General features: G+C 42.6%; 1 protein-coding gene and 2 long non-coding RNA genes across 3 annotated transcripts in view; all 3 read right to left on the bottom strand.

The window, feature by feature from the left end:
• Positions 1-27,911, bottom strand: part of LOC310672904 (vomeronasal type-2 receptor 26-like) — a gene marked incomplete at its 3' end in the record, with an annotated part of 64,950 nt that overhangs the window by 35,030 nt on the left and 2,009 nt on the right. Inside the window, exon 3 of the mRNA XM_083430557.1 lies at positions 15,173-15,400. Coding sequence (XP_083286683.1) covers positions 15,173-15,400 — 228 coding nt within the window. The remainder of the gene's footprint in view (positions 1-15,172; positions 15,401-27,911) is intronic.
• LOC310671133 lies at positions 1,795-10,280 on the bottom strand. The gene is made up of 3 exons (XR_014507816.1): positions 9,815-10,280; positions 2,856-3,126; positions 1,795-1,866 (listed from the first exon to the last, which is right to left on the bottom strand). It is a non-coding gene; the product is annotated as an uncharacterized lncRNA (long non-coding RNA).
• LOC310671120 lies at positions 17,332-25,195 on the bottom strand. The gene is made up of 3 exons (XR_014507803.1): positions 24,741-25,195; positions 19,358-19,628; positions 17,332-17,478 (listed from the first exon to the last, which is right to left on the bottom strand). It is a non-coding gene; the product is annotated as an uncharacterized lncRNA (long non-coding RNA).

The following is a 27,911-nucleotide window of genomic DNA, read 5'->3' as shown; positions in this document are numbered from 1 at the left end:
GTCCTGTAATAGTTCTAGGGGTTGCTCGTGCGTAAGCCGGTGCAAACACCTGGCTGGATTGCCTGAGTGAACCTTTTCTGTCCGGACAGCCACTCACCCGTGGCTGTCTCAATCGCTGGCAGAATCTGTCAGTGAGGGTTTCTTAAACTTCTTCCAGCAAAGAAGCTCTTTGACTCCTAGTCTTCTTCTACTCTCTCTGCGCAAAAGCCCCCTGCGCAAGGAGGGCGTAGGCAGCGGAGGACCTCTACTCTCCCCGCTGGTGCCCGGCAAGGAGTCATGGGACCGCCTCGCTGCTTCCCCCATCTGCCCCTCTTCTCCACTGGTGCTATGCTGATTCTCTTCCCCAGAAGATGGGCTGCGTCTCCCAATCTCGGGACACTCTCCGGAATCCCTCTGGATTTTGCTCTCTCCCTCCGGCACTGATGGTAGTTCCCTGACAGGTCCTAAATCAAGGATAACAACCTTTTGGTCATTACAACTGGTCCTTTATCAGGTTATAAATTCACAGGACATATGACTCAAATAAACACATATAGAGGACACATCCTAGCAAGCACTTGGCAACTGTAGAAAGCTAACATGCCTTTTAATTGGCTTTAACCTATCCTATTGTGATTTCAACTTTCTGTGTTTTAAATAAGGGTTTTCTTTAGTGAATTTTTTATTTTAATGTTTTTGTAAAGTGCTTTGAGGGTTTCTTCAGGAGTCAAGCAATATATAAATGTTATGAACTAAATATAGTAATTAATTAATTAAGCTTTATGTAAGAGAATGCTCCTTAACAATTTTTCATAGCTTATTTTGTGCTTTGAAAGATTCCTCCCAACCTTCCCAAATTATGTATTAAAAAATGATTTTAATCAATTTTCAAAGTATATAAGAACTACAAAAATAGCTGAACATTTAAAAAATCCTTATTAACCTGTCCTACTAAAGACAGGGCATAGGAAACCTAAACTTATTTAACAATAACAATGAGATAAGCTACAAAGAATATAAAATCTGAAACGGATTCCAGAGAGCATTTGCAAAAAAGGGGAGAGGACAGACCTTCCATGGCTGCAACCTTTGAAGTTCCAATCTGTCTCCTCCACCCGCCATTAACATCCATTTGGATCTGGATGAATATGCGACATTTAAGGCCTGGGCCACAAACTGGACGCCGTAGTAAGTGCTGTAGCGGTCTTGAGACCAGATTTCCCCAATCTCCTTCTGGGACAATGCTTCCAGTGGTTCCTTTTCTGTGCATCTTGTCCAACCCTCCACGGATAGCACACTGTTTGAACATGTACAACTGAATACACTTGACCAAAACTGTGCAGCTGCAGCTGTAGCTTCAAATGAAAGTGGAGTATAGTAGCCATGTTCTCTCCTTTTTTTGGTATTCATTACAAAGGACAAAGAACCTTGGGCAGGCTGGAAGTAATCTGTGCCACCAAACAACATCTCATCAATGTCCAGAAGATCTGTTGTGATCCAGACTATCCCCTGTGATTTCCTCACTTCATCAATTCTTTGTAACATCATGATTGGATAAATTCTGTGCTCAGAGTCCCCATAATAAACAAACACCTTGACTTGTCTCAAAGCAGATACATTAAATTGCAAGTATGAGAGTTTCAGAAGATTAATTTTTTCCAAGAAAGCAACACAAATCTCACTCCGGATCAGCAGAAGGGTGAAGGCTCTTAGGAACCTTTCTCCATTGTCATTGTCTGGAACAAAGAGACCGATCCACGTCCACCCAAAATATAGCAACAGCTTGACAATCCCCATGTACTGGGTTTCTTCTTTGGGGACCATCCGGTAGACAAAAGGGAACTGGGTTTTGTCATTCAGATCATGAGCAGCTGAGCCAAAACTGATCTAGTAAGAAAAAGAATGGTGTCAGGGTTTCAGGAATACACAAGAAAGGCCCCATTGCATGACCAGGCCAAAGGCCCATCTTCTCACAGTAGCTAACCAGGTGCTTATGGGATGCATGCCATGCCTCTGATGGAGTAATCCGGTTCAGAGGAGGACCTGGAGCTTACAGAGAAGGAAGTGGCTCCAATGGACACTGAGACAGACCAGGGCATCTGGGGCCTTCAGGGGTCATGGCACCCGAAACTCTTCCTAGAGCCACAATGCAAAGAATGAGAGGCAGATGCTAAACAGCAGTGCTTTTTTCTAAAAAATATGTTTAGGGGCACTCTCGCTTCCGTCTTATACTCAGGAAACACTGGGAAAGGAAAGGAAGCCGCCATTGGGGGTAGCAATGAAACTGATGATTCACGATGCTATTCAATGGAACTGACGATTTACAATGCTAGAGAAGAAACTAAAAAATTTGTAGTTTCTTCTCCTGGTAGTTTCACAAAATATTTAGGGCTATGCGTCCCCCTGCATTTCCACAGAAATAGCACTGCTAAGCAGCTATACAGTCTGGAGGAGTGCAAGCACTTAAACCTCTGTGTTCAGTTAGTGCCAGACAGCCACTGGTCTTCCTGAGAAAGAAGAACACATTAGGAGCCAGGGGCTACTGTCAACTACATCTTCCTATTGACAGTCTGGGGAGGGAGACAGGAAGTGGCTGAGGGTTTTCTAAATTGCTTTCCACATTCTTAAAATGTGATTCCTCCCCGCCCCCCGGTCTCTCTTTTTCGGTGCTTCTCTTTTGTGTTCCTTGGAAAAATTGGCCCTTAGCATATTGCTGAAGTAGAAATCCCATCAGTCTGCACAAGCATGGCTAATTGACAGAACGGTTGGCTTTGCAGTTTAGAAACTTCTGGGGGCATGAAGGGGTTCCTCACCACTGTTGGAGAGACAGCAAAGAGGAATGAAACATAATTGATTTCTTCCCTTCCAATTCCTACCTGGGGCATTTTGTAGATGCCCAACATGCTTGAAATCTGGCTGGGGATTTCAGAAGAAGTTGCTTCAAAAACAGCCAACACTTTATTCTGTCTTCCACAGCTGTAGTTTGGAATACTGTCTAGCATGGCATCGGCAGTTGTTCTGACATCAAAAGCGGCCTCATAGATGCTATAGCCCAGAGTGACATTGGCTAAATGCTTAAGATGTTGGGTGATCTCCTGGGTTGCAAACAAGATGGACAGGACTGGTGAGGTGTCCCTTGCTGGCCAACTGCAAATAAATGAATAAACGAAAAATCGTTTTAGCCTTCCATTCTCCATTAAATGAAAACAACTCCTTGCTCTATACAAGTTATATCTAACGGGAAACTCTGCAGCTAGGAAGGAGCAGAATCTTGCCCAGATCCACCAACAAAGAAAGGAGCAGCATTTAGGAGAGCTTGAGCTGGGGTGAATTAGATTGAAATTTAGAATTCCTTAAGTTGGCAAGAACTATTTACAGGATGAGAAGATATGTCTGGCAGGGCAAGAAGCCCAGAATAAAATTTAAAATATTAACGGATTCAAAGGAAAGAGGTGGATTTGCCCTGCCAGACCTTAAACTGTATTATGAATCAGCAGCTTTCTGCTGGCTGAAAGAATGGCTGTTTCTTGAAAACACAGGCATTTTGGATTTAGAAGGCTTTAATAACGCATTTGGATGGCATGCATATTTGTGGTATGACAAGGTCAAAGTGCATAAAGCATTTAAAAATCATATTGTCAGGAAAGCATAGTTTAATGTCTGGATAAGATATAAAGACCTACTTGAAAATAAAACCCCAAGGTGGCTGTCACCGATGGAAGCGAAGGCTGTGAAAAAGCTCAATATGGAGGCCAAATGGCCGAAATATTGGGAAATCTTGGACCAGGAAGGAGACAAATTGAAATTGCAGAGCTTTGAGAAGTTAAAAAATAAAGTGCAAGATTGGCTTCATTATTATCAGATAATGGAGGCATACAAATTGGACAAGAAAATCAGCTACCAGGTGGAAAAATCAAAATTGGAAACAGAATTACTAGAATCCAAAACTAAGACCTTGTCAAAGATGTATAATCTGCTGTTGAAATGGAACACTCAGGATGAAAGGGTAAAATCTGCTATGATTAAATGGGCACAAGATGTGGGTCATAATATTATGATGGCTGACTGGGAACAGTTATGGACCACAGGTATGAAGTTTACGGCATGTAATGCCTTAAGAGAGAATATTATGAAAATGATATACAGGTGGTACATGACACCAGTCAAGCTAACAAAAATCTATCATCTGCCCGATAATAAATGTTGGAAATGTAAAGAAACTGAAGGTACTTTTTTTCACCTTTGGTGGACGTGCCCAAGGATTAAGGCTTTCTGGGAGATGATCTATAATGAAATGAAAAAGGTATTTAAATATACCTTCCACAAGAAACCAGAGGCCTTTCTCCTGGGCATGGTTGGCCAATTGGTGTTAAAGAAGGATAGAACTTTCTTTATGTATGCTACAACAGCAGCAAGAATACTTATTGTGAAGTATTGGAAGACACAAGAATTACCCACTCTGGAAGAATGGCAGATGAAGGTGATGGACTATATGGAATTGGCGGAAATGACTGGCAGAATCCGAGACCAGGGAGAAAAGTCAGTGGAAGAAGATTGGAAGAAATTTAAAGACTATTTACAGAAACATTGCAAAATTAATGAATGTTAGAATGATGCTGGATTGAAGTTAAGTGGGTTTTTTAGCAGCAATGTTAAGGAGTATGTAAAAATGGATTGTTAATGGGTGATAATTTAAAGCTATAGTATATTAAAATAAAAGAGTAAGATAAAATTAAAGAGGGAAAGGATTTGCTGAATTAACCAACTGAATTGGAATACAAGAAGGGGAGGTGTGAGGAGATCAGAGAAACAAGTAAATGAAAGATAAGTTATGGAAAGGCTGATTTGTTTTTAACTGTTTTTATTTTCTTTCTTTTAATTTTTTCCCCTATTTTCTCTAATTTTTGTAATATGTTGAAATGTCAATAAATATCTTTTTTTTTTTTTAAAAAAAAGAGAAGATATGAAAGAGAGAAATGCCCTCTCTTGGGTTACTCACCTTAACTTCAGAGTCTGGTGGAACTACCTAGTAAGGTTCCTACACTGATTTGAGCGTTCCAGCGAGTCTGAAGTGAAGGAGGTGGTCACCTTACATTCTGATTTTTACACTTTCTTCGATCCCCAAATGCAAGATTAGCATGATGTAATCCAAATACACCCAACACAACATGAGACGTTTAAGTTAGACAGTTCTGTTGGGAATACGGGAATAGGGGAAGCTCTGCAAAGGCATTTAATTATTGACCAGGAAGAAACACCCTTTTTGCATAAAAATACATTTAAAAGCCAAATTTTCCTTTAATGTGTTATCTTTATATGGAGCAGTTCAGAAAGAACTTCCCAGGAAGAAGGATATGAGATGATCAACTGTGCTTTAGATGCTGCCTTTGTATTAAGGAAACTGTAGCCCAAAATAGGGAAAGGATTCAGAATTAAACTCTCTGTTTGCAGGATATCAAGGGGTGACTGGGTACTTTAATGCTGACTTTCAGCCCCTAAATCTTATTTAACAGGAAATAGGGGGGCAATGGAGAGAGAAAGTTTAATTAGGGATGGGCAGAAATTAAATGCTGTCTCTGGCAAACAGCAATAAATGTGAATAGAGGCTGGGTAACACAAAGTCACTTACGTCTTAACAGTGTTTTCGGGATGCCGGAAAAAGTTGAATAGGTAAGTTCTATAAGATGCTGGAAATATGACCTGACTAATGAGATGGTCTCCTGGCCTGTAATAATTCAGCGGATCACTTTCCTCATTTAGGTTCAATGGGCATTTTGCTTTCAGCATCCCACAGGCTCCATGGGGCATAAGCAGCACAAATAACAGCAGCAGAAATATCATCCTGGCTATGCCTCCAAGAGTCGTACACTCTTATGAAAGAAGTAACATTAGAAACACAGCTGGACTCCTACAGTAGCTTCAGAAGCAGAGGTAGAAAAAGGAAACCTCCCACAGAAACAAGCCCTGCCAGACCCAAATCTCTCAGGTCCAGCTTCTGATATTTATGACCCAGTCCTTCTTACAGGCTTGTGACAATAAGGTATCTCATTCTGCCTCTGATTCTGATGCTTATGTGATTTGTGGACTCCAAGGCCATCGTTGGGGAAATCCCTGGACTAGATGAGCAAACCACCATGATTTTGATAATTATAGGGTTAAGAAGGTCCACCTCCTCTGCAACTCCCTGGAATTGGTGTGTGACTCAATGGGCAGCTGCAGAGCCAGGGCAAAACATGTTTGTGAGAACTCAAAGACGGGGCTGTCAATCTGGGCCCTTCTAAACTTAAGGAAACATTGACCATTAAAGTCCAAGAAACTATAGAATAGCTATGATGGACCAAGGCGGGACATGATAGAGGTTTATAAGCATGCTGTGGATAATATGGATAGGAAAAAGTTTTCCTCCTTCCCAGTAATAATACTAGAAGTTTGGACTTTAAGCGGGAATTTAAACCCTTGTGTCCTAGGCCCCTGTCCAACTCCCTGATCACTACACCCCACTGCCTCAGAACTATAGATTCATTGGCATCCAATGGAGGCCTCTAACACAGAGATAAGCCATGAGATACTCACATGAGCTAATAGAAGTTAGTGCTGAGTGATCCATTGGCTTTATACAGTAGCAATAATATCTGCCCTTGGCTTAGTAATACAGTGGTACCTTGGGTTACAGACGCTTCAGGTTACAGACTCTGCTAACCCAGAAATAGTACCTCAGGTTAAGAACTTTGCTTCAGGATGAGAACAAAAATCGCACAGCGGCAGCAGGAGGCCCTATTAGCTAAAGTGGTACCTCAGGTTAAGAACAGTTTCAGGTTAAGAAAGGACCTCCAGAACGAATTAAATACTTAACCTGAGGTACCACTGTATATTAGCAGCTGACTAGAGATTCAATTCAATTTGGCTTCCAATGAAGCTGAATGTTGGAAGAGTCAGGAGAGAGAAATCTCTTATAGACCTTGAAGATTGCTCCTTCCCTGGAAGAATTTCAATCATACACAGTTGGGCTGAGGAAGGCTATTAACATCAGTGTTATCTATGCTGACCAGTATGTAACCATCCATTATACAGTGGTTCCTCGCAAGACGAAAAGAATCCGTTCCGCGGGTCTTTTCGTCTTGCGGTTTTTTCGTCTTGCGAAGCAAGCCCATTGACGGAGTAGCGCTATTAGCGCTATTGACATTTTAAGGGCTAAAAACGGCTTTTTAAGGGGTGGGGGATTAGCGGTTTTGCTGCTAAAATGCTTTTAGCAGCTTAGCAATTCAAAATAAGGGGTTTTGGAGCAAAAACCCCCCCCCCGAAAATTTTTGTCATTTTTCGTCTTGCGAAGCAAGCCCATAGGGAAATTCGTCTTGCGAAGCGCCTCTGCAAACGGAAAACCCTTTCGTCTTGCGGGTTTTCCGTCTTGCGAGGCATTCGTCTTGCGGGGCACCACTGTACATTCAAGAACAGTGTGTTTTACTGCAGATGTTAGTGGAGTTAGGGGCAGATTCTTGAAGATGTGGGGCTTCCGGGTTGAGCGCGCCTGGCAATGGCGGATTTCCTCCGTCTCGGAGGGGACCACTCTCCGAAAAGAAGGGTCTGACTGCCTACGGCGAGGCGGAGACCCGTAAAAAACTACGGTCGGAGGAAGACCATGAACCTGGGATCCGGCTTGTGCCATCAGCACCTCCCCTACTCACGGGGAGACCCGGTTTCGGGCTCCGGAGTGACGTGGGGTGAGTGGCGCGCACTTTGGATCGATCGCTGTTTTCGGGGACTGAAGCCGCACAGCTGCTGTCAGGGAAGCGCCAACTTTTCCTGTGGACATTTGGATCAAAGAAACTTTTGTAAGTAAATGGAAATTGGATTACAAATTACTGAAATTCGGCATTAAATGGAAGGTTAAAACAGGAAGCCCACCTTCCACTTTGTAGAAAGATCAAGGCAAAAGTGAGAGAACTGGAGCCTCCAAAAAGTGTTTTGCAAAGAAACAAATCTGCCACCTAAGTCTTTTAAACCCCCCCTCGGAAGCAGGGGAAGAGGGGGAGACTGTTTCAACAGTTTATAGCCCTGCAGAGCAGTGTTTTTTGAATTTATTTTCTACCGTCTCGAGCCCGGGATCGGGCTGCCAAAAGGAGAAAAAGAATCTTTATAACAAGAAATAACTATTAAGAAGGAACGGATTAAGGGAGAACTGAATCTTTTTGTCTTTTGTTTGTTGGAAAGGAAAAAAGGAGCTAAACTATAACTATTACTGAAAGGTGGATGAAAAATAACCAAAGGGAACTGTAACAGGCTGTTGTGGAAAGCTACAGAAACATATATTGGATTGTTACATCGTTACACTTTTGGATGGAAAATTCCCACACAGGCTGCAACTTTACAGACCGAGCACAAGCATTTGACCTTGACAGCAAGATAATATTGAAAGAACAGGCTTGGGAATATGGCAGAAAAAAATAACAGCTCTGTTTGAACAATTTCAAAAAAAACCTGTCTATTCTGGAATTTGGCATTTCTGATTTAAAGGAAAATGTACACAGCCTGGCTCAACAAGGAAAATAATTAGCAAACTCGGCTAAAGGATTGGAACCAAACCAACAAGGATGGACACCTGAGAAGAATAGGGATCAAACAGAACAGGCTCTGTCTTTGCAAGAGAAATCTTCTGTGGAAAATACAGTAATAGAGGCTCAAATTGATGGACAAAAAATGGACTATGAGGGTAAAGAGTCCAAAGGACAGATTTGGAAAAGTAGTGCCACATATGGACTGAGTGATACAGGTTTGACAAGCTATATTTTGGAAATTGGCACTTTGAGAAAGTTTGAAGAAGCGAAATTTAGCAACTTTAAAGAGAGTGTGGAGCAAGCTTTGGACAATTTTTCGGTTTACAAGAAGAACTATAGAGTCTGGGCAAGCTTGTTCAAAAAGGTTAAAGGAGATATGGAGGGGAATGTGTCTTGGGACATAATTTTAGGCTCGAAAAAGACTCTGCAGACAGGCCAGAAAGATGATTTAAAGGCCTTGGACATAAGACAACCTGGTTGATTGATTGAACTTATGGTTTGGAAAGACTTTAAAAATTTGTAAAAAGAAGTAGCAGTACCTGAAACCGGGGGGAAGAGATGGTGGGATAAGTTGGAAATTTTTAAGTAAAATTTGATATAATATGGTTTTAATAAGTATTTTGGGGGGATGACGGAAGGAATTTATTTGGTTCCAGGGATTAAGATAAGGAAGATGAAACATTAGGATATAAAGGTATATCATCACAGGGTTTAAGATTAGAAGATTTAAGGTAAATTTTCTTTTTCTATTATTATTTTTCTTTTTAAAAAGAGGTAAGGGTAAATAAGTGAAAAAGTAGTAAAAGTTGGATGGAATTTGCCGATTAGATTAAAAATGGGTATACAAAGAGGGAGGTGGGAGGAAGTCAAGGAAACAAGTTAAAAAAGAAGGAATTTGAAACTTTGTATTGTTTAGGTATTTTTGTGTTTTGCTTTTTGGGGTTTTTGTGTTGGGGGTGGGGAAGAGGGTCTCTTTTTTTGGGTTTTCCTTTCTTTTATTTTTCTTCTTTTTATAATTCTATATTCTTCTTTCTCTCTTTTTGTTTTTTGTGGATATGTTTTTGTCTTGATGTTATGTAAATGGAAAATCTAATAAATATTATTTTTAAAAAAATATGAAAATGTGGAACCTTCTGAAGTGACTCTCACTGCTTGCGAATGATGCCTTCAGCTGTTGAGTTTCTATTGCTCTTTGAACCACTGGGGAAATTGCTTTTTGTAAGACATTTTTTTAAAATTATTTTTATTTCTTTCAACTGCTTCAGACCAACATGGCTACCTACCTGAATGCAGTAGTCCAAGTGGGAGATAACTAGAGCATGCACTACTCTGGCAAGACAGTCTGTGGGTATGTAGGGTCTCAGATGGCCTACCAGATGCAGCTCAATCCGTTGGCCACCATACATCCTCCAACCATCTCCATATACTCACACAGGACATTCACCCCCTTCACTGGTTCTGATTTAAAAGAGAGGTAGAGCTGTGTATCATCCGCACACTGGTGAACACTCAGCCCAACCCCCTTGATGATCTCCATATTCTTCTTCATGCTCAGGCTATGAACGAAAACATTAAGCTTGCTGGAGAGCCAGGCTGCTGGTGACCTAGTTGCAGGAGTTTATTGGCCAGTGACGTTACCATGGATGAACGCAGATGTATCATTGTGACATCAGTGTATGATGTCACAGACAGAATGAGCTTCAAACCCCAGCAAAGTGAGAGACAGTTAACAATCAGACCCAGGCTTAATGCTGTTGGTATTTGTGGCAGATGATGAAAAGGTAAAACATGGGGGCTATGGTATCTTTTACCAAAGGTTACAGCCGGATCAAGCACTTAAAAGATCTTGGTGCCCCCATGTGTATCTAATTCAGGAAATAAACACTAATAAACTGTAAAATAAAGATTGATTTTTCAAAATGAAGCAGAACCTACAGTAAGGTGGAAAATAACATTTATAGATCAGGGTAAATCCAGCAATGAAAAATTTCTGAGGTGCCCCCCTTCCATTGAGGCCCTGAGCACGTGCTTATTTTGCTTAATGCTTAATTCAGCCCTATTCTGGATCAGGGCAACTTGAGTTTGGGGCAGATTCTTGAAGAAGTGGAACCTTCTGAAGTGACTCTCACTGCTTGCAAATGAGGTTTTCAGCTGTTGAGGTTCCATTGCTCTTTGAACCACAATTCAACATTTAAAGACAATATGGATTTACACAAGTGCAGGTCAGTGAAATGGACATCTTCAGTAACAAGTCCATCAGATTATAAAACAGATAGGACTGTAGGGCCCCTCCATCCTTATTATACATTCACTTTCATCATTCATTACTACTTCCTTTCACAATTTTTGTTTTTATTTATGCTTCTTTGATTCCATGCATAACAAGGTCTGAACCCAGATTGAAATGGGTCAAGTTAAGTGTTTGACTTCAGGTGGTCCCATCCATGTGGTCTCCCAACCGTTGCCCTGCATGACTTATTAAAGCTTGCAATGGGGGTATGAGTTGGTGGATCCAGGAGTTGTCAATGCATCCTCATGGAAGATGGTAGTCCTAGTTGTCTTGGTGGCTTGATCACTCCTGAATATATCCAACATGAGCCTATTGACTTATGACGACTACTGCTAACAGGTCGCTAAACTGGTTGTTTTGGAAGTGTAGATGGTAGAGAGGTTTCTGGCAAGACATTTGTGAACATTGATTTTATGAATTTAGAGCTTCTGCAATTTTCCTGCCATAAACCAGGTGTCAGGGACTGGGCAGAGGAGGAATGGTGGAGACCGCCTCCCCATCTTGACTCTTCCAGAGAAGAGGAAGACAGTATACATTTATAACAGTGGTTTGTGGGAGGTCACAGCTCAGATGCAAATGAGGGGAATAGTTGGAAAATAATGCGAGAGGAGCAGAAGGAGACAAAAGTGGAGCCGCAGCTGGTTGATACGATGTCATTAGAAAGCAACTAAGACCCTCCATCTCCTAGAACCTGGCAAGCCTTAAAAGTAGGAGAGCAAAGAGCTCAAATACAGAGGGCATGTAGCAATACCGTAGAAGTGACAAATGTGGATGTGGGAGAGACAAGGGTGGAAAGTCACTCGGGACAACGCCATTATCTAAGAGGCTGAGTTCAATTGCCTCTATCTGTAAAAATTGAAATAAAAAAGGACGGTAAGAAACCTTTCCTTTTCTTTATGCTTTCCTGGGCAACCACGCAGAAGCTGCTGACAGCATCCTGACAAATTGTCCTGAGTCAACTTTAATTGGTGGTTAGGTCATAAATCATGACAGATGGCATAGCAGGAGCCACGGGGCAGCCAGCCAATACTGATAAACGAGAAGAACCATTTCAATGGCTTTTACAACAAAATTTATTGTTAAGATCACGTATGGAACAATTAACCAGCACAATAAATAATAAAAAAATAATGCAGAATTTGCAAGGATTTCTTGGGGTACCACTTCACACTTGAGGGGGTGCATATGGATCCTGCTAAGGTGCAGAGCGTAGTTTCGCGGCAGGAGCCGAAGACAAAGAAAGACCTGCACAGGTTTTTAGCATTGGCCAAATTTTACCGCAAGTTCATGTCAGCCTATTCAAGATTCACTACACCCCTCACTGATTGCTTGTAGGGCAAGAAGCTGTTTCAGTTGACAGCTGAGGCGCAACAGGCATTTGAGCATCTCAAAACCTTGTTCTCCTCAGAGGTGTACCCAGCTCATGCAGACCCCCACAGGGTGTTGGTCAAAGAAACCGACGCCTTTGACAGAGAGGTTGGTGCTGCGCTGTTAAAGGAAGACCAAGATGACCAAAGTCTTTATACTTTCCTGGGCAACCAGCTGGAAGCTGCTGACAGCATCCTGACAGCAGTGTTTGGTCCACGTTAAGAACATTGTATTTTATGTGAAGCCAATAATCTTCAAAGAAGCTAAGAATTAGAAACTACCGCCTTCACTTTTTGTAGTTAGATGTGCCTTTGTGTTCAGATCAGGCCTGAGGATGATAATGTAGCACTTGGGAAGGAAGATGCAGCCCAGAAGCCCAGCACTGGAGGCCAACATAGAGAAGACCTGCACAGCTACCATGAACTTCCCTTTGGTGCTCAGGTAGGTGGGCACAAAAGACACCCAAACACTGCAGAAGACCAGCATGCTGAAGGTGATCAGCTTGGCTTCATTGAAGGACCCGGGAAGCTTTCTGGCTAGGAAAGCCACCGTGAAGCAGATGGCAGCCAGGAAGCCCATGTAGCCAAGGACAGTGTAGAACATGGCAACAGATCCCTCATTGCATAGAAGGATGATCTCTCTAGCTTGGGAGTGCATGTCGGAGTCTGGGAAGGGTGGGGAGATTCCCAGCCAGATGCTGCAGATGACAATTTGGATACCGGCACAGGAAAGGACAATGGAGTTGGCCAGACTCTTCCCCAGCCATCTCCTCACCTTGTTCCCTGGCTTTGTGGCCAGGAAGGCCAGCACCACCGTGATGGTTTTTGCCAAAACAGAAGAGACGGCAACCGAGAAGATGATGCTGAAGGCTGTTTGTCGGAGAAGACAAGTTGCTCTTCTTGGCCGGCCAATGAAGAGGAAGGAGGACAAAAAGGAAAGCAGGAGGGAGATGAGGAGTATATAGGATAAGTCTCGATTGTTAGCTTTGACTATGGGAGTTTCCTTGTATTTAATGAAGATTCCTTTCACAATGCCGGTGGTCAAGGACAAGAAGAGAGCAAAGGACACCAGCACAATCCCCAAGGGTTCTTCATAAGTGAGAAATGTTATAATCTTGGGCAGACATTTGTTTCGAGCTTGATTTGCATGCTGACCTTCTGGGCAGCTGGTGCAATGCTTTGCATCTGAGGAGAAGAAGAATGACTTCAGAATTGCTAACAAAAGTCTTACATCCATACCTGTCTGTTTTCTGATAGAGTTTTCCATGGTGATGGAGTGTGCGTTTGAGGTGTCAGGAAAATACAGTCTTTAACAAGGTGTGTTGAGATTTCTTCCACTGAAGTGCTGTACTGCTATGGCGAACAAGTCCTTCTTGATCATGTGCGAAGATCTGGACTTCCTCCATGCAGACTGAAGGTGTAAATATGCAAATAAATCATATTTCTTAAAGATACAGCAGTCTCCCCTTAGTCTTCAATTTTCCAAAGGAGCACGAACCCTGGGTGACCCCTGGAACCCCCTGAAATCTTGCCTCTCCCTTTCCCCGGGAGTCACCCACCTTCCTGAATGGAGATTGTCCCTTCTGCACAAGGAGCACAATCATAGCAGCAAACGGCCTCCCCTTCTTTAGCAACTCTGGCATATCCAGGGGGACAGCTTTCAGTGCATTTTGAATGAGGCACGACCTAAAAAGAAGGAAAAGGAGCACCCAGGGAGATCAGACATCATCTGAAGGCCCTGACTAAAAATACGCTCATAAAAATCATTTTTAGAATACTGAGACTAGGTTAGAAAGCTTCAAAATGGGAGTGAGACCCTTTCAAATTTGGTAGAACTGTGGGGAACTCATTTTCTTTCTGACATAAAGTTTCATTTTTAATTGTTGAACACAAATATTGTTGAACACAAAGGATTAAACAACCTATGGCCTTTTAAACTGTATTTGAGATTTATTGTTCTTTTTTGTCACTGTGAAAAAGTTGCCATATTCCGGACAAAGTTGTTGAGCTTTATTTTTTCCCTTTTGTAAATGTATTTGGGGTTTTCTTTGAATTTTTAATTATTATTTTTTAAAATCACTCTGCTTGCCATATGTGCAGGTTTTTCAGCCAAAATATGTCTGGGCGTACGTTTGGGTTTTCCAGGACATTTTGCTGTTTCACCAAAAAGCTGTGTCTGGGTGCCATTTCTGCAGCCCATTCCCGGATGTGTCCAAGACAACCCGGAGGAATGGCAGCCGTACACTATGAAGCATATTGTTGTGCTTTTATAAGCAGTTGGCATGATTGGGCAGCTGATAAAGGCCACATGGCAGCTAGGGCCACACTGCCAAATTTGGCCCATTGATGTCCTTGTTTCATCCACTCAGACGGATAGATGAAAATGCAAGCTTAAGAGCAGCCTCTCCTCTCTTTGCCCCTCTCCATTTGATTTGCTATGCAAAAAAGAGAGGGGAAAACAGAGAAGAAAAACAGCAGCTGTGTACACAACCAGGAGTGGGTCTCTCTCTGCACAAGGCCCACTCAGGGTTAAACTGAAAATGGCTCCTATCAGCATATTATCAGAACTTAACAGATGTCACAGTAAGGGAACCAGAGCCAGTTGTGCCATAGTGGTTAGAGGGGTGTAAGAGAACCCAGGAGACTAAGGTTCAAATTTCCAGGTAGCCATGCAGCTCCATAGAGAGAAGGTGGGATATAAGTATAATGGTACCTCAGGTTAAGTACTTAATTCGTTCCGCAGGTCCGTTCTTAACCTGAAACTGTTCTTAACCTGAAGCACCACTTTAGCTAATGGGGCCTCCTGCTGCCACCGCGCCGCCGGAGCACAATTTATGTTCTCATCCTGAAGCAAAGTTCTTAACCCGAGGTAATATTTGTGGGTTAGCGGAGTCTGTAAGCTGAAGCATATGTAACCTGAAGCATATGTAACCTGAGGTACCACTGTACAATAAATAAACAGATAAATGAATGAATGCAATGACCTTGCTGAATTTCCCAGGCCACATAATGGCTTCCGGTTTAATGGAGAATTTTATGTAGGAAGATGCCTGTCCCTCGATGCTCCCAACTTTCCTTCTGCTCTGAGATTTATTGGGAAATACGACCCAGTTCACGATATCAAAGTTGGCAGTCAGCTCCCCATTCTGATCAGAATACATCCCTCCTATGGATGAATTGGAAAGCCAAATTTCTTTCAAGAAAGTGTGAAGCTAGAATGGCAGAGAAAACACCAGCTTTATAAAATATGATATCCGGATTTTGTGAGAAAATGAGTATGTGGGTATATGATTGAGCAAACTTTTCATGACTTTGGATATTTTGTGGGGCGTAGTCTTGTTTTTCTTGGATAATTGAGTAATGTTCCAGACATCTTACCAGTTTTGAGACAATGGTCCTGTAAGGGTTCTAGGGGTTGCTCGTGCGTAAGCCGGTGCAAACACCCGGCTGGATTGCCTGAGTGAACCTTTTCTGTCCGGACAGCCACTCACCCGTGGCTGTCTCAACTGCTGGCAGAATCCGTCAGTGGGCGTTTCTTAAACTTCTTCCAGCAAAGAAGCTCTTTGACGCCTAGTCTTCTCCTACTCTCTCTGCGCGAAAGCCTTCTGCGCAAGGAGGGCGTAGGCAGCGGAGGACCCCTACTCTCCCCGCTGGTCCCCGGCAAGGAGTCATGGGACCGCCTCGCCGCTTCCCCCATCTGCCCCCCTTCTCCACTGGTACTACGCTGATTCTCTTCCCCAGAAGATGGGCTGCCTCTCCCAATCCCGGGACGCTCTCCGGAATCCCTCTGGATTTTGCTCTCTCCCTCCGGCACTGATGGCAGTTCCCTGACAGATCCTAAATCAAGGACATCAAGGCCTCATGTTAGCTAAAGATAACAACCTTTTGGTCATTACAACTGGTCCTTTATCAGGTTATAAATTCACAGGACATATGACTTAAATAAACACTATATATAGAGGACACATCCTAGCAAGCACTTGGGAACTGTAGAAAGCTAACATGCCTTTTAATTGGCTATAACCTATCCTATTGTGATTTCAACTTTCTATGTTTTAAATAAGGGTTTTCTTTAGTGAATTTTTTTATTTTAATGTTTTTGTAAAGTGCTTTGAGGGTTTCTTCAGGAGTCAAGCAATATATAAATGTTATGAACTAAATATAGTAATTAATTAATTAAGCTTTATGTAAGAGAATGCTCCTTAACAATTTTTCATAGCTTATTTTGTGCTCTGAAAGATTCCTCCGAACCTTCCCAAATTATGTATTAAAAAATGATTTTAATCAATTTTCAAAGTATATAAGAACCACAAAAATAGATGAACAATTAAAAAATCCTTATTAACGTGTCCTACTAAAGACAGGGCATAGGAAACCTAAACATATTTAACAATAACAATGAGGTAAACTACAAAGAATATAAAATCTGAAACGGATTCCAGAGAGCATTTGCAAAAAAGGGGAGAGGACAGACCTTCCATGGCTGCAACCTTTGAAGTTCCAATCTGTCTCCTCCACTCGCCATTAACATCCATTTGGATCTGGATGAATATGCGACATTTAAGGCCTGGGCCACAAACTGGACGCCGTAGTAAGTGCTGTAGCGGTCTTGAGACCAGATTTCCCCCATCTCTTTCTGGGACAATGCTTCCAGTGGTTCCTTTTCTGTGCATCTTGTCCAACCCTCCACGGATAGCACACTGTTTGAACACGTACAACTGAATACTCTTTTGAAAAACTGTGCAGCTGCAGCTGTAGCTTCAAACGAAAGTCGAGTATAGTAGCCATGTTCTGTCCGTTTTTTGGTATTCATTACAAAGGACAAAGAACCTTGGGCAGGCTGGAAGTTATCTTTGCCACCAAACAACATCTCATCAATGTCCAGAAGATCTGTTGTGATCCAGACTATCCCTTGAGTTTTCCTCACTTCATGAATTCTTTGTAACATCATGATTGGATAAATTCTGTGCTTAGAGTCCCCATAATAAACAAACACCTTGACTTGTCTCAAAACAGATACATTAAATTGCAAGTATGAGAGTTTCAGAAGATTAATTTTTTCCAAGAAAGCAACACAAATCTCACTCCGGATCAGCGGAGGTGTGAAAGCACTCAGGAACCTTTCTCCATTGTCATTGTCTGGAACAAAGAGACCGATCCACGTCCACCCAAAATATAGCAACAACTTGACAATCCCCATGTACTGGGTTTCTTCTTTGGGGACTATCCGGTAGATAAAAGGGAACTGGGTTTTGTCATTCAGATCATGAGCAGCTGAGCCAAAACTGATCTAGTATGAAAAGGATTGGTGTCAGGGTTTCAGGAATACACAAGAAAGGCCTCATTGCATGACCAGGCCAAAGGCCCATCTTCTCACAGTAGCTAACCAGAGGCTTATGGGATGCATGCCATGCCTCTGATGAAGGAATCCTGTTCAGTGGAGGACCTGGAGCTTACAGAGAAGGAAGTGGCTCCAATGGACACTGAGACAGACCAGGGCATCTGGGGCCTTCAGGGGTCATGGCACCCCAAACTCTTCCTAGAGCCACAATGCAAAGAATGAGAGGCAGATGCTAAACAGCAGTGCTTTTTTCTAAAAAATATGTTTAGGGGCACTCTCGCTTCCGTCTTATACTCAGGAAACACTGGGAAAGGAAAGGAACCCGCCATTGGGGGTAGCAACGAAACGATGCTATTCAGTGGAAATGATTCACGATGCTATTCAGTGGAAATGACGATTTACAATGCTAGAGAAGAAACTAAAAAATTGTACTTTCTTCTCCTGGTAGTTTCACAAAATGTTTAGGGCTATGCGTCTCCCTGCATCTCTACAGAAATAGCACTGCTAAGCAGCTATACAGTCTGGAGGAGTGCAAGCACTTAAACTGTGTTCAGTTAGTGCCAGACAGCCACTGGTCTTCCTGAGAAAGAAGAACACATTAGGAGCCAGGGGCTACTGTCAACTACATCTTCCTATTGACAGTCTGGGGAGGGAGACAGGAATCATAGAATCATAGAATCATAGAGTTGGAAGAGACCACAAGGGCCATCGACTCCAACCCCCTGCCAAGCAGGAAACACCATTAGAGCACTCTTGACATATGGTTGTCAAGCCTCTGCTTAAAGACCTCCAAAGAAGGAGACTCCACCACACTCCTTGGCAGCAAATTCCGCTGTCGAACAGCTGTTACTGTCAGGAAGTTCTTCCTAATGTTTAGGTGGAATCTTCTTTCTTGTAGTTTGCATCCATTGCTCCGTGTCCGCTTCTCTGGAGCAGCAGAAAACAACCTTTCTCCCTCCTCTAGGTGACATCCTTTTATATATTTGAACATGGCTATCATATCACCCCTTAACCTCCTCTTCTCCAGGCTAAACATGCCCAGCTCCCTTAGCCGTTCCTCATAAGGCATCGTTTCCAGGCCTTTGACCATTTTGGTTGCCCTCCTCTGGACACGTTCCAGTTTGTCAGTGTCCTTCTTGAACTGTGGTGCCCAGAACTGGACACAGTACTCCAGGTGAGGTCTGACCAGAGCAGAATACAGTGGCACTATTACTTCCCTTGATCTAGATGCTATACTCCTATTGATGCAGCCCAGAATTGCATTGGCTTTTTTAGCTGCCGCATCACACTGTTGGCTCATGTCAAGTTTGTGGTCAACCAAGACTCCTAGATCCTTTTCACATGTACTGCTCTCAAGCCAGGTGTCACCCATCTTGTATTTGTGCCTCTCATTTTTTTTTGCCCAAGTGCAATACTTTACATTTCTCCCTGTTAAAATTCATCTTGTTTGTTTTTGCCCAGTTCTTTAATCTGTCAAGGTCGTTTTGAAGTGTGATCCTGTCCTCTGGGGTGTTAGCCACCCCTCCCAGTTTGGTGGGGAAGAGGCAGAGGGTTTTCTAAATCGCTTTCCACATTCTTAAAATGTGATTCCTCCCCGCCCCCCGGTCTCTCTTTTTCGGTGCTTCTCTTTTGTGTTCCTTGGAAAAATTGGCCCTTAGAATATTGCTGAAGTAGAAGTCCCATCAGTCTGCAAAAGCATGGCTAATTGACAGAATGGTTGGCTTTGCAGTTTAGAAACTTCTGGGGGCATGAAGGGCTTCCTCACCACTGTTTGAGAGACAGCAAAGAGGAATGAAACATAATTGATTTCTTCCCTTCCAATTCCTACCTGGGGCATTTTGTAGATGCCTAACATGCTTGAAATCTGGCTGGGGACTTCAGAAGAAGTTGCTTCAAAAACAGCCAACACGTTATTCTGTCTTCCACAGCTGTAGTTTGGAATACTGTCTAGCATGGCATCGGCAGTTGTTCTGACATCAAAAGCGGCCTCATAGATGCTATAGCCCAGAGTGACATTGGCTAAATGCTTAAGATGTTGGGTGATCACCTGGGTTGCAAACAAGATGGAGAGGACTGGTGAGGTCTCCTTTGCTGGCCAACTGCAAATAAATGAATAAACGAAAAATCGTTTTAGTCTTCCATTCTCCATTAAATGAAAACAACTCCTTGCTCTATACAAGTTATATCTAACGGGAAACTCTGCAGCTAGGAAGGAGCAGAATCTTGCCCAGATCCACCAACAAAGAAAGGAGTAGCATTTAGGAGAGCTTGAGCTGGGGTGAATTAGATTGAAATTTAGAATTCCTTAAGTTGGCAAGAACTATTTACAGGATGAGAAGATATGGAAGAGAGAAATGCCCTATCTTGGGTTACTCACCTTAACTTCTGATTCTGGTGGAACTACCTAGTAAGGTTCCTATACTGATTTGAGCGTTCCAGCGAGTCTGAAGTGAAGGAGGTGGTCACCTTACATTCTGATTTTTACACTTTCTTCGATCCCCAATCGCAAGATTAGCATGATGTAATCCAAATACACCCAACACCACATGAGAAATTTAAGTTAGACAGTTCTGTTGGGAATACGGGAATAGGGGAAGCTCTGCAAAGGCATTTAATTATTGACCAGGAAGAAACACCCTTTTTGCATAAAAATACATTTAAAAGCCAAATTTTCCTTTAATGTGTTATCTTTATATGGAGCAGTTCAGAAAGAACTTCCCAGGAAGAAGGATATGAGATGATCAACTGTGCTTTAGATGCTGCCTTTGTATTAAGGAAACTGTAGCCCAAAATAGGGAAAGGATTCAGAATTAAACTCTCTGTTTGCAGGATATCAAGGGGTCACTGGGTACTTTAATGCTGACTTTCAGTCCCTAAATCTTATTTAACAGGAAATAAGGGGGCAATGGAGAGAGAAAGTTTAATTAGGGATGGGCAGAAATTAAATGCTGTCTCTGGCAAACAGCAATAAATGTGAATAGAGGCTGGGTAACATAAAGTCACTTACGTCTTAACAGTGTTTTTGGGATGCTGGAAAAAGTTGAATGGGTAAATTCTATAAGATCCTGGAAATATGACCTGACTAATGAGGTGGTCTCCTGGCCTGTAATAATTCAGTGGATCACTTTCCTCATTAAGGTTCAATGGGCATTTTGCTTTCAGCATCCCACAGGCTCCATGGGGCATAAGCAGCACAAATAACAGCAGCACTAATATCATCCTGGCTATGCCTGCAAGAGTCATACACTCTTGTGACAGCAGTTACATTAGAAGCACAGCTGGACTCCTACAGTAGCTTCAGAAGCAGAGGTAGAAAAAGGAAACCTCCCACAGAAACAAGCCCTGCGAGCCCCAAATCTCTCAGGTCCGGCTTCTGATATTTATGACCCAGTCCTTCTTACAGGCTTGTGACAATAAGTTATCTCATTCTGCCTCTGATTCTGATGCTTATGTGATTTGTGGACTCCAAGGCCACCGTTGGGGAAATCCCTGGACTAGATGAACAAAACACCATGATTTTGATAATTATAGGGTTAAGAAGGTCCACCTCCTCTGCAACTCCCTGGAATCGGTGTGTGACTCAATGGGCAGCTGCAGAGCCAGGGAAAACATGTTTGTGAAAACTCAAAGACGGGGCTGTCAATCTGGGCCCTGCTAAACTTGAGGAAACATTGACCATTAAAGTCCAGGAAAGTATAGAATAGCTATGATGGACCAAGGCAGGACATGATAGAGGTTTATAAGCATGCTGTGGATAATATGGATAGGAAAAGTTTTCCTCCTTCCCAGTAATGATACTAGAAGTTTGGACTTTAAGGGGGATTTAAACCCTTGTGTCCTAGGCCCCTGTCCAACTCCCTGATCACTACACCACACTGCCTCAGAACTATAGATTCATTGGCATCCAATGGAGGTCTCTAACACAGAGATAAGTCATGAGATACTCACTTGAGCTAATAGAAGTTAGTGCTGAGTGATCCATTGGCTTTATACAGTAGCAATAATATCTGCCCTTGGCTTAGTAATACAGTGGTACCTTGGGTTACAGACGCTTTAGGTTACAGACTCTGCTAACCCAGAAATAGTACCTCAGGTTAAGAACTTTGCTTCAGGATGAGAACAAAAATCGCACAGCGGCAGCAGGAGGCCCTATTAGCTAAAGTGGTACCTCAGGTTAAGAACAGTTTCAGGTCAAGAAAGGACCTCCAGAATGAATTAAATACTTAACCTGAGGTACCACTGTATATTAGCAGCCGACTAGAGATTCAATTCAATTTGGCTTCCAATGAAGCTGAATGTTGGAAGAGTCAGGAGAGAGAAATCTCTTATAGACCTTGAAGATTGCTCCTTCCCTGGAAGAATTTCAATCATACATAGTTGGGCTGAGGAAGGTTATTAACATCAGTGTTATCTATGCTGACCAGTATGTAAGCATCCATTATACAGTGGTGCCTCGCAAGACGAAAAGAATCCGTTCCGCGGGTCTTTTCGTCTTGCGGTTTTTTCGTCTTGCGAAGCAAGCCCATTGACGGAGTAGCGCTATTAGCGCTATTGACATTTTAAGGGCTAAAAACGGCTTTTTAAGGGGTGGGGGATTAGCGGTTTTGCTGCTAAAATGCTTTTAGCAGCTTAGCAATTCAAAATAAGGGGTTTTGGAGCAAAAAAAAACCAAAACCCCAAAAATTTTTGTCATTTTTCGTCTTGCGAAGCAAGCCCATAGGGAAATTCGTCTTGCGAAGCGCCTCTGCAAACGGAAAACCCTTTCGTCTTGCGGGTTTTCCGTCTTGCGAGGCATTCGTCTTGCGGGGCACCACTGTACATTCAAGAACAGTGTGTTTTACTGCAGATGTTAGTGGAGTTAGGGGCAGATTCTTGAAGATGTGGGGCTTCCGGGTTGAGCGCGCCTGGCAATATTGGATTTCCTCCGTCTCGGAGGGGACCACTCTCCGAAAAGAAGGGTCTGACTGCCTACGGGGAGGCGGAGACCCGTAAAAAACCACGGTCGGAGGAAGACCGTGGACCTGGGATCCGGCTTGTGCCATCAGCGCCTCCCCTACTCACGGGGAGACCCGGTTTCGGGCTCCAGAATGACGTGGGGTGAGTGGCGCGGCACTTTGGATCGATCGCTGTTTTCGGGGACTGAAGCCGCACAGCTGCTGTCAGGGAAGCGCCAACTTTTCCTGTGGACATTCGGATCAAAGAAACTTTTGTAAGTAAATGGAAATTGGATTACAAATTACTGAAATTCGGCATTAAATGGAAGGTTAAAACAGGAAGTCCACCTTCCACTTTGTAGAAAGATCAAGGCAAAAGTGAGAGAACTGGAGCCTCCAAAAAGTGTTTTGCAAAGAAACAAATCTGTCACCTAAGTCTTTTAAACCCCCCCTTGGAAGCAGGGGAAGAGGGGAAGACTGTTTCAACAGTTTATAGCCCTGCAGAGCAGTGTTTTTTGAATTTATTTTCTACCGTCTCGAGCCCGGGATCGGGCTGCCAAAAGGAGAAAAAGAATCTTTATAACAAGAAATAACTATTAAGAAGGAACGGATTAAGGGAGAACTGAATCTTTTTGTCTTTTGTTTGTTGGAAAGGAAAAAAGGAGCTAAACTATAACTATTACTGAAAGGTGGATGAAAAATAACCAAAGGGAACTGTAACAGGCTGTTGTGGAAAGCTACAGAAACATATATTGGATTGTTACATCGTTACACTTTTGGATGGAAAATTCCCACACAGGCTGCAACTTTACAGACCGAGCACAAGCATTTGACCTTGACAGCAAGATAACATTGAAAGAACAGGCTTGGGAATATGGCAGAAAAAAATAACAGCTCTGTTTGAACAATTTCAAAAAAAACTCTATTCTGGAATTTGGCATTTCTGATTTAAAGGAAAATGTACACAGCCTGGCTCAACAAGGAAAAAAATTAGCAAACTCGGCTAAAGGATTGGAACCAAACCAACAAGGATGGACACCTGAGAAGAATAGGGATCAAACAGAACAGGCTCTGTCTTTGCAAGAGAAATCTTCTGTGGAAAATACAGTAATAGAGCCTCAAATTGATGGACAAAAAATGGACTATGAGAGTAAAGAGTCCAAAGGACAGATTTGGAAAAGTAGTGCCACATATGGACTGAGTGATACAGGTTTGACAAGCTATATTTTGGAAATTGGCACTTTGAGAAAGTTTGAAGAAGCGAAATTTAGCAACTTTAAAGAGAGTGTGGAGCAAGCTTTGGACAATTTTTCGGTTTACAAGAAGAACTATAGAGTCTGGGCAAGCTTGTTCAAAAAGGTTAAAGGAGATATGGAGGGGAATGTGTCTTGGGACATAATTTTAGGCTCGAAAAAGACTCTGCAGACAGGCCAGAAAGATGATTTAAAGGCCTTGGACATAAGACAACCTGGTTGATTGATTGAACTTATGGTTTGGAAAGACTTTAAAAATTTGTAAAAAGGACTAGCAGTACCTGAAACCGGGGGGAAGAGATGGTGGGATAAGTTGGAAATTTTAAAGTAAAATTTGATATAATATGGTTTTAATAAGTATTTTGGGGGGATGACGGAAGGAATTTATTTGGTTCCAGGGATTAAGATAAGGAAGATGAAACATTAGGATATAAAGGTATATCATCACAGGGTTTAAGATTAGAAGATTTAAGGTAAATTTTCTTTTTCTATTATTATTTTTCTTTTTAAAAAGAGGTAAGGGTAAATAAGTGAAAAAGTAGTAAAAGTTGGATGGAATTTGCCGATTAGATTAAAAATGGGTATACAAAGAGGGAGGTGGGAGGAAGTCAAGGAAACAAGTTAAAAAAGAAGGAATTTGAAACTTTGTATTGTTTAGGTATTTTTGTGTTTTGCTTTTTGGGGTTTTTGTGTTGGGGGTGGGGAAGAGGGTCTCTTTTTTGGGTTTTTCTTTCTTTTATTTTTCTTCTTTTTATAATTCTATATTCTTCTTTCTCTCTTTTTGTTTTTTGTGGATATGTTTTTGTCTTGATGTTATGTAAATGGAAAATCTAATAAATATTATTTTTAAAAAAATATGAAAATGTGGAACCTTCTGAAGTGACTCTCACTGCTTGCGAATGATGCCTTCAGCTGTTGAGTTTCTATTGCTCTTTGAACCACTGGGGAAATTGCTTTTTGTAAGACATTTTTTTTAAATTATTTTTATTTCTTTCAACTGCTTCAGACCAACATGGCTACCTACCTGAATGCAGTAGTCCAAGTGGGAGATAACTAGAGCATGCACTACTCTGGCAAGACAGTCTGTGGGTATGTAGGGTCTCAGATGGCCTACCAGATGCAGCTCAATCCGTTGGCCACCATACATCCTCCAACCATCTCCATATACTCACACAGGACATTCACCCCCTTCACTGGTTCTGATTTAAAAGAGAGGTAGAGCTGTGTATCATCCGCACACTCCTGAACACTCAGCCTGACCCCCTTGATGATCTCCATATTCTTCTTCATGCTCAGGCTATGAACGAAAACATTAAGCTTGCTGGAGAGCCAGGCTGCTGGTGACCTAGTTGCAGGAGTTTATTGGCCAGTGACGTTACCATGGATGAACGCAGATGTATCATTGTGACATCAGTGTATGATGTCACAGACAGAATGAGCTTCAAACCCCAGCAAAGTGAGAGACAGTTAACAATCAGACCCAGGCTTAATGCTGTTGGTATTTGTGGCAGATGATGAAAAGGTAAAACATGGGGGCTATGGTATCTTTTACCAAAGGTTACAGCCGGATCAAGCACTTAAAAGATCTTGGTGCCCCCATGTGTATCTAATTCAGGAAATAAACACTAATAAACTGTAAAATAAAGATTGATTTTTCAAAATGAAGCAGAACCTACAGTAAGGTGGAAAATAACATTTATAGATCAGGGTAAATCCAGCAATGAAAAATTTATGAGGTGCCCCCCTTCCATTGAGGCCCTGAGCACGTGCTTATTTTGCTTAATGCTTAATTCAGCCCTATTCTGGATTAGGGCAACTTGAGTTTGGGGCAGATTCTTGAAGAAGTGGAACCTTCTGAAGTGACTCTCACTGCTTGCAAATGAGGTTTTCAGCTGTTGAGGTTCCATTGCTCTTTGAACCACAATTCAACATTTAAAGACAATATGGATTTACACAAGTGCAGGTCAGTGAAATGGACATCTTCAGTAACAGGTCCATCAGATTATAAAACAGATAGGACTGTAGGGCCCCTCCATCCTTATTATACATTCACTTTCATCATCCATTACTACTTCCTTTCACAATTTTTGTTTTTATTTATGCTTCTTTGATTCCATGCATAACAAGGTCTGAACCCAGATTGAAATGGGTCAAGTTAAGTGTTTGACTTCAGGTGGTCCCATCCATGTGGTCTCCCAACCGTTGCCCTGCATGACTTATTAAAGCTTGCAATGGGGGTATGAGTTGGTGGATCCAGGAGTTGTCAATGCATCCTCATGGAAGATGGTAGTCCTAGTTGTCTTGAAAAATTGGTGGCTTGATCACTCCTGAATATATCCAACATGAGCCTATTGACTTATGACGACTACTGCTAACAGGTCGCTAATACTGGTTGTTTTGGAAGTGTAGATGGTAGAGAGGTTTCTGGCAAGACATTTGTGAACATTGATTTTATGAATTTAGAGCTTCTGCAATTTTCCTGCCATAAACCAGGTGTCAGGGACTGGGCAGAGGAGGAATGGTGGAGACCGCCTCCCCATCTTGACTCTTCCAGAGAAGAGGAAGACAGTATACATTTATAACAGTGGTTTGTGGGAGGTCACAGCTCAGATGCAAATGAGGGGAATAGTTGGAAAATAATGCGAGAGGAGCAGAAGGAGACAAAAGTGGAGCCGCAGCTGGTTGATACGATGTCATTAGAAAGCAACTAAGACCCTCCATCTCCTAGAAACTGCCAAGCCTTAAAAGTAGGAGAGCAAAGAGCTCAAAGACAGAGAGCATGTAGCAATACCGTAGAAGTGACAAATGTGGATGTGGGAGAGACAAGGGTGGAAAGTCACTCGGGACAACGCCATTATCTAAGAGGCTGAGTTCAATTGCCTCTATCTGTAAAAATTGAAATAAAAAAGGACGGTAAGAAACCTTTCCTTTTCTTTATGCTTTCCTGGGCAACCACGCAGAAGCTGCTGACAGCATCCTGACAAATTGTCCTGAGTCAACTTTAATTGGTGGTTAGGTCATAAATCATGACAGATGGCATAGCAGGAGCAACGGGGCAGCCAGCCAATACTGATAAACGAGAAGAACCATTTCAATGGCTTTTACAACAAAATTTATTGTTAAGATCACGTATGGAACAATTAACCAGCACAATAAATAATAAAAAAATAATGCAGAATTTGCAAGGATTTCTTGGGGTACCACTTCACACTTGAGGGGGTGCATATGGATCCTGCTAAGGTGCAGAGCGTAGTTTCGCGGCAGGAGCCGAAGACAAAGAAAGACCTGCACAGGTTTTTAGCATTGGCCAAATTTTACCGCAAGTTCATGTCAGCCTATTCAAGATTCACTACACCCCTCACTGATTGCTTGTAGGGCAAGAAGCTGTTTCAGTTGACAGCTGAGGCGCAACAGGCATTTGAGCATCTCAAAACCTTGTTCTCCTCAGAGGTGTACCCAGCTCATGCAGACCCCCACAGGGTGTTGGTCAAAGAAACAGACGCCTTTGACAGAGCGGTTGGTGCTGTGCTGTTAAAGGAAGACCAAGATGACCAAAGTCTTTATACTTTCCTGGGCAACCAGCTGGAAGTTGCTGACAGCATCCTGACAGCAGTGTTTGGTCCACGTTAAGAACATTGTATTTTATGTGAAGCCAATAATCTTCAAAGAAGCTAAGAATTAGAAACTACCGCCTTCACTTTTTGTAGTTAGATGTGCCTTTGTGTTCAGATCAGGCCTGAGGATGATAATGTAGCACTTGGGAAGGAAGATGCAGCCCAGAAGCCCAGCACTGGAGGCCAACATAGAGAAGACCTGCACAGCTACCATGAACTTCCCTTTGGTGCTCAGGTAGGTGGGCACAAAAGACACCCAAACACTGCAGAAGACCAGCATGCTGAAGGTGATCAGCCTGGCTTCATTGAAGGACCCGGGAAGGTTCCTGGCTAGGAAAGCCATTGTGAAGCAGATTGCAGCCAGGAAGCCCATGTAGCCAAGGACAGTGTAGAACATGGCAACAGATCCCTCATTGCATAGAAGGATGATCTCTCTAGCTTGGGAGTGCATGTCGGAGTCTGGGAAGGGTGGGGAGATTCCCAGCCAGATGCTGCAGATGACAACCTGCATACTGGAACAGGAAAGGACAATGGAGTTAGCCAGGCTCTTCCCCAGCCATCTCCTCACCTTGTTCCCTGGC

The sequence above is a fragment of the Podarcis tiliguerta genome (assembly GCF_965153285.1).
Source record: "Podarcis tiliguerta genome assembly, chromosome: 2".
NCBI lineage: Eukaryota > Metazoa > Chordata > Lepidosauria > Squamata > Lacertidae > Podarcis > Podarcis tiliguerta.
This window is presented reverse-complemented; position numbering and strand designations above follow the sequence as displayed.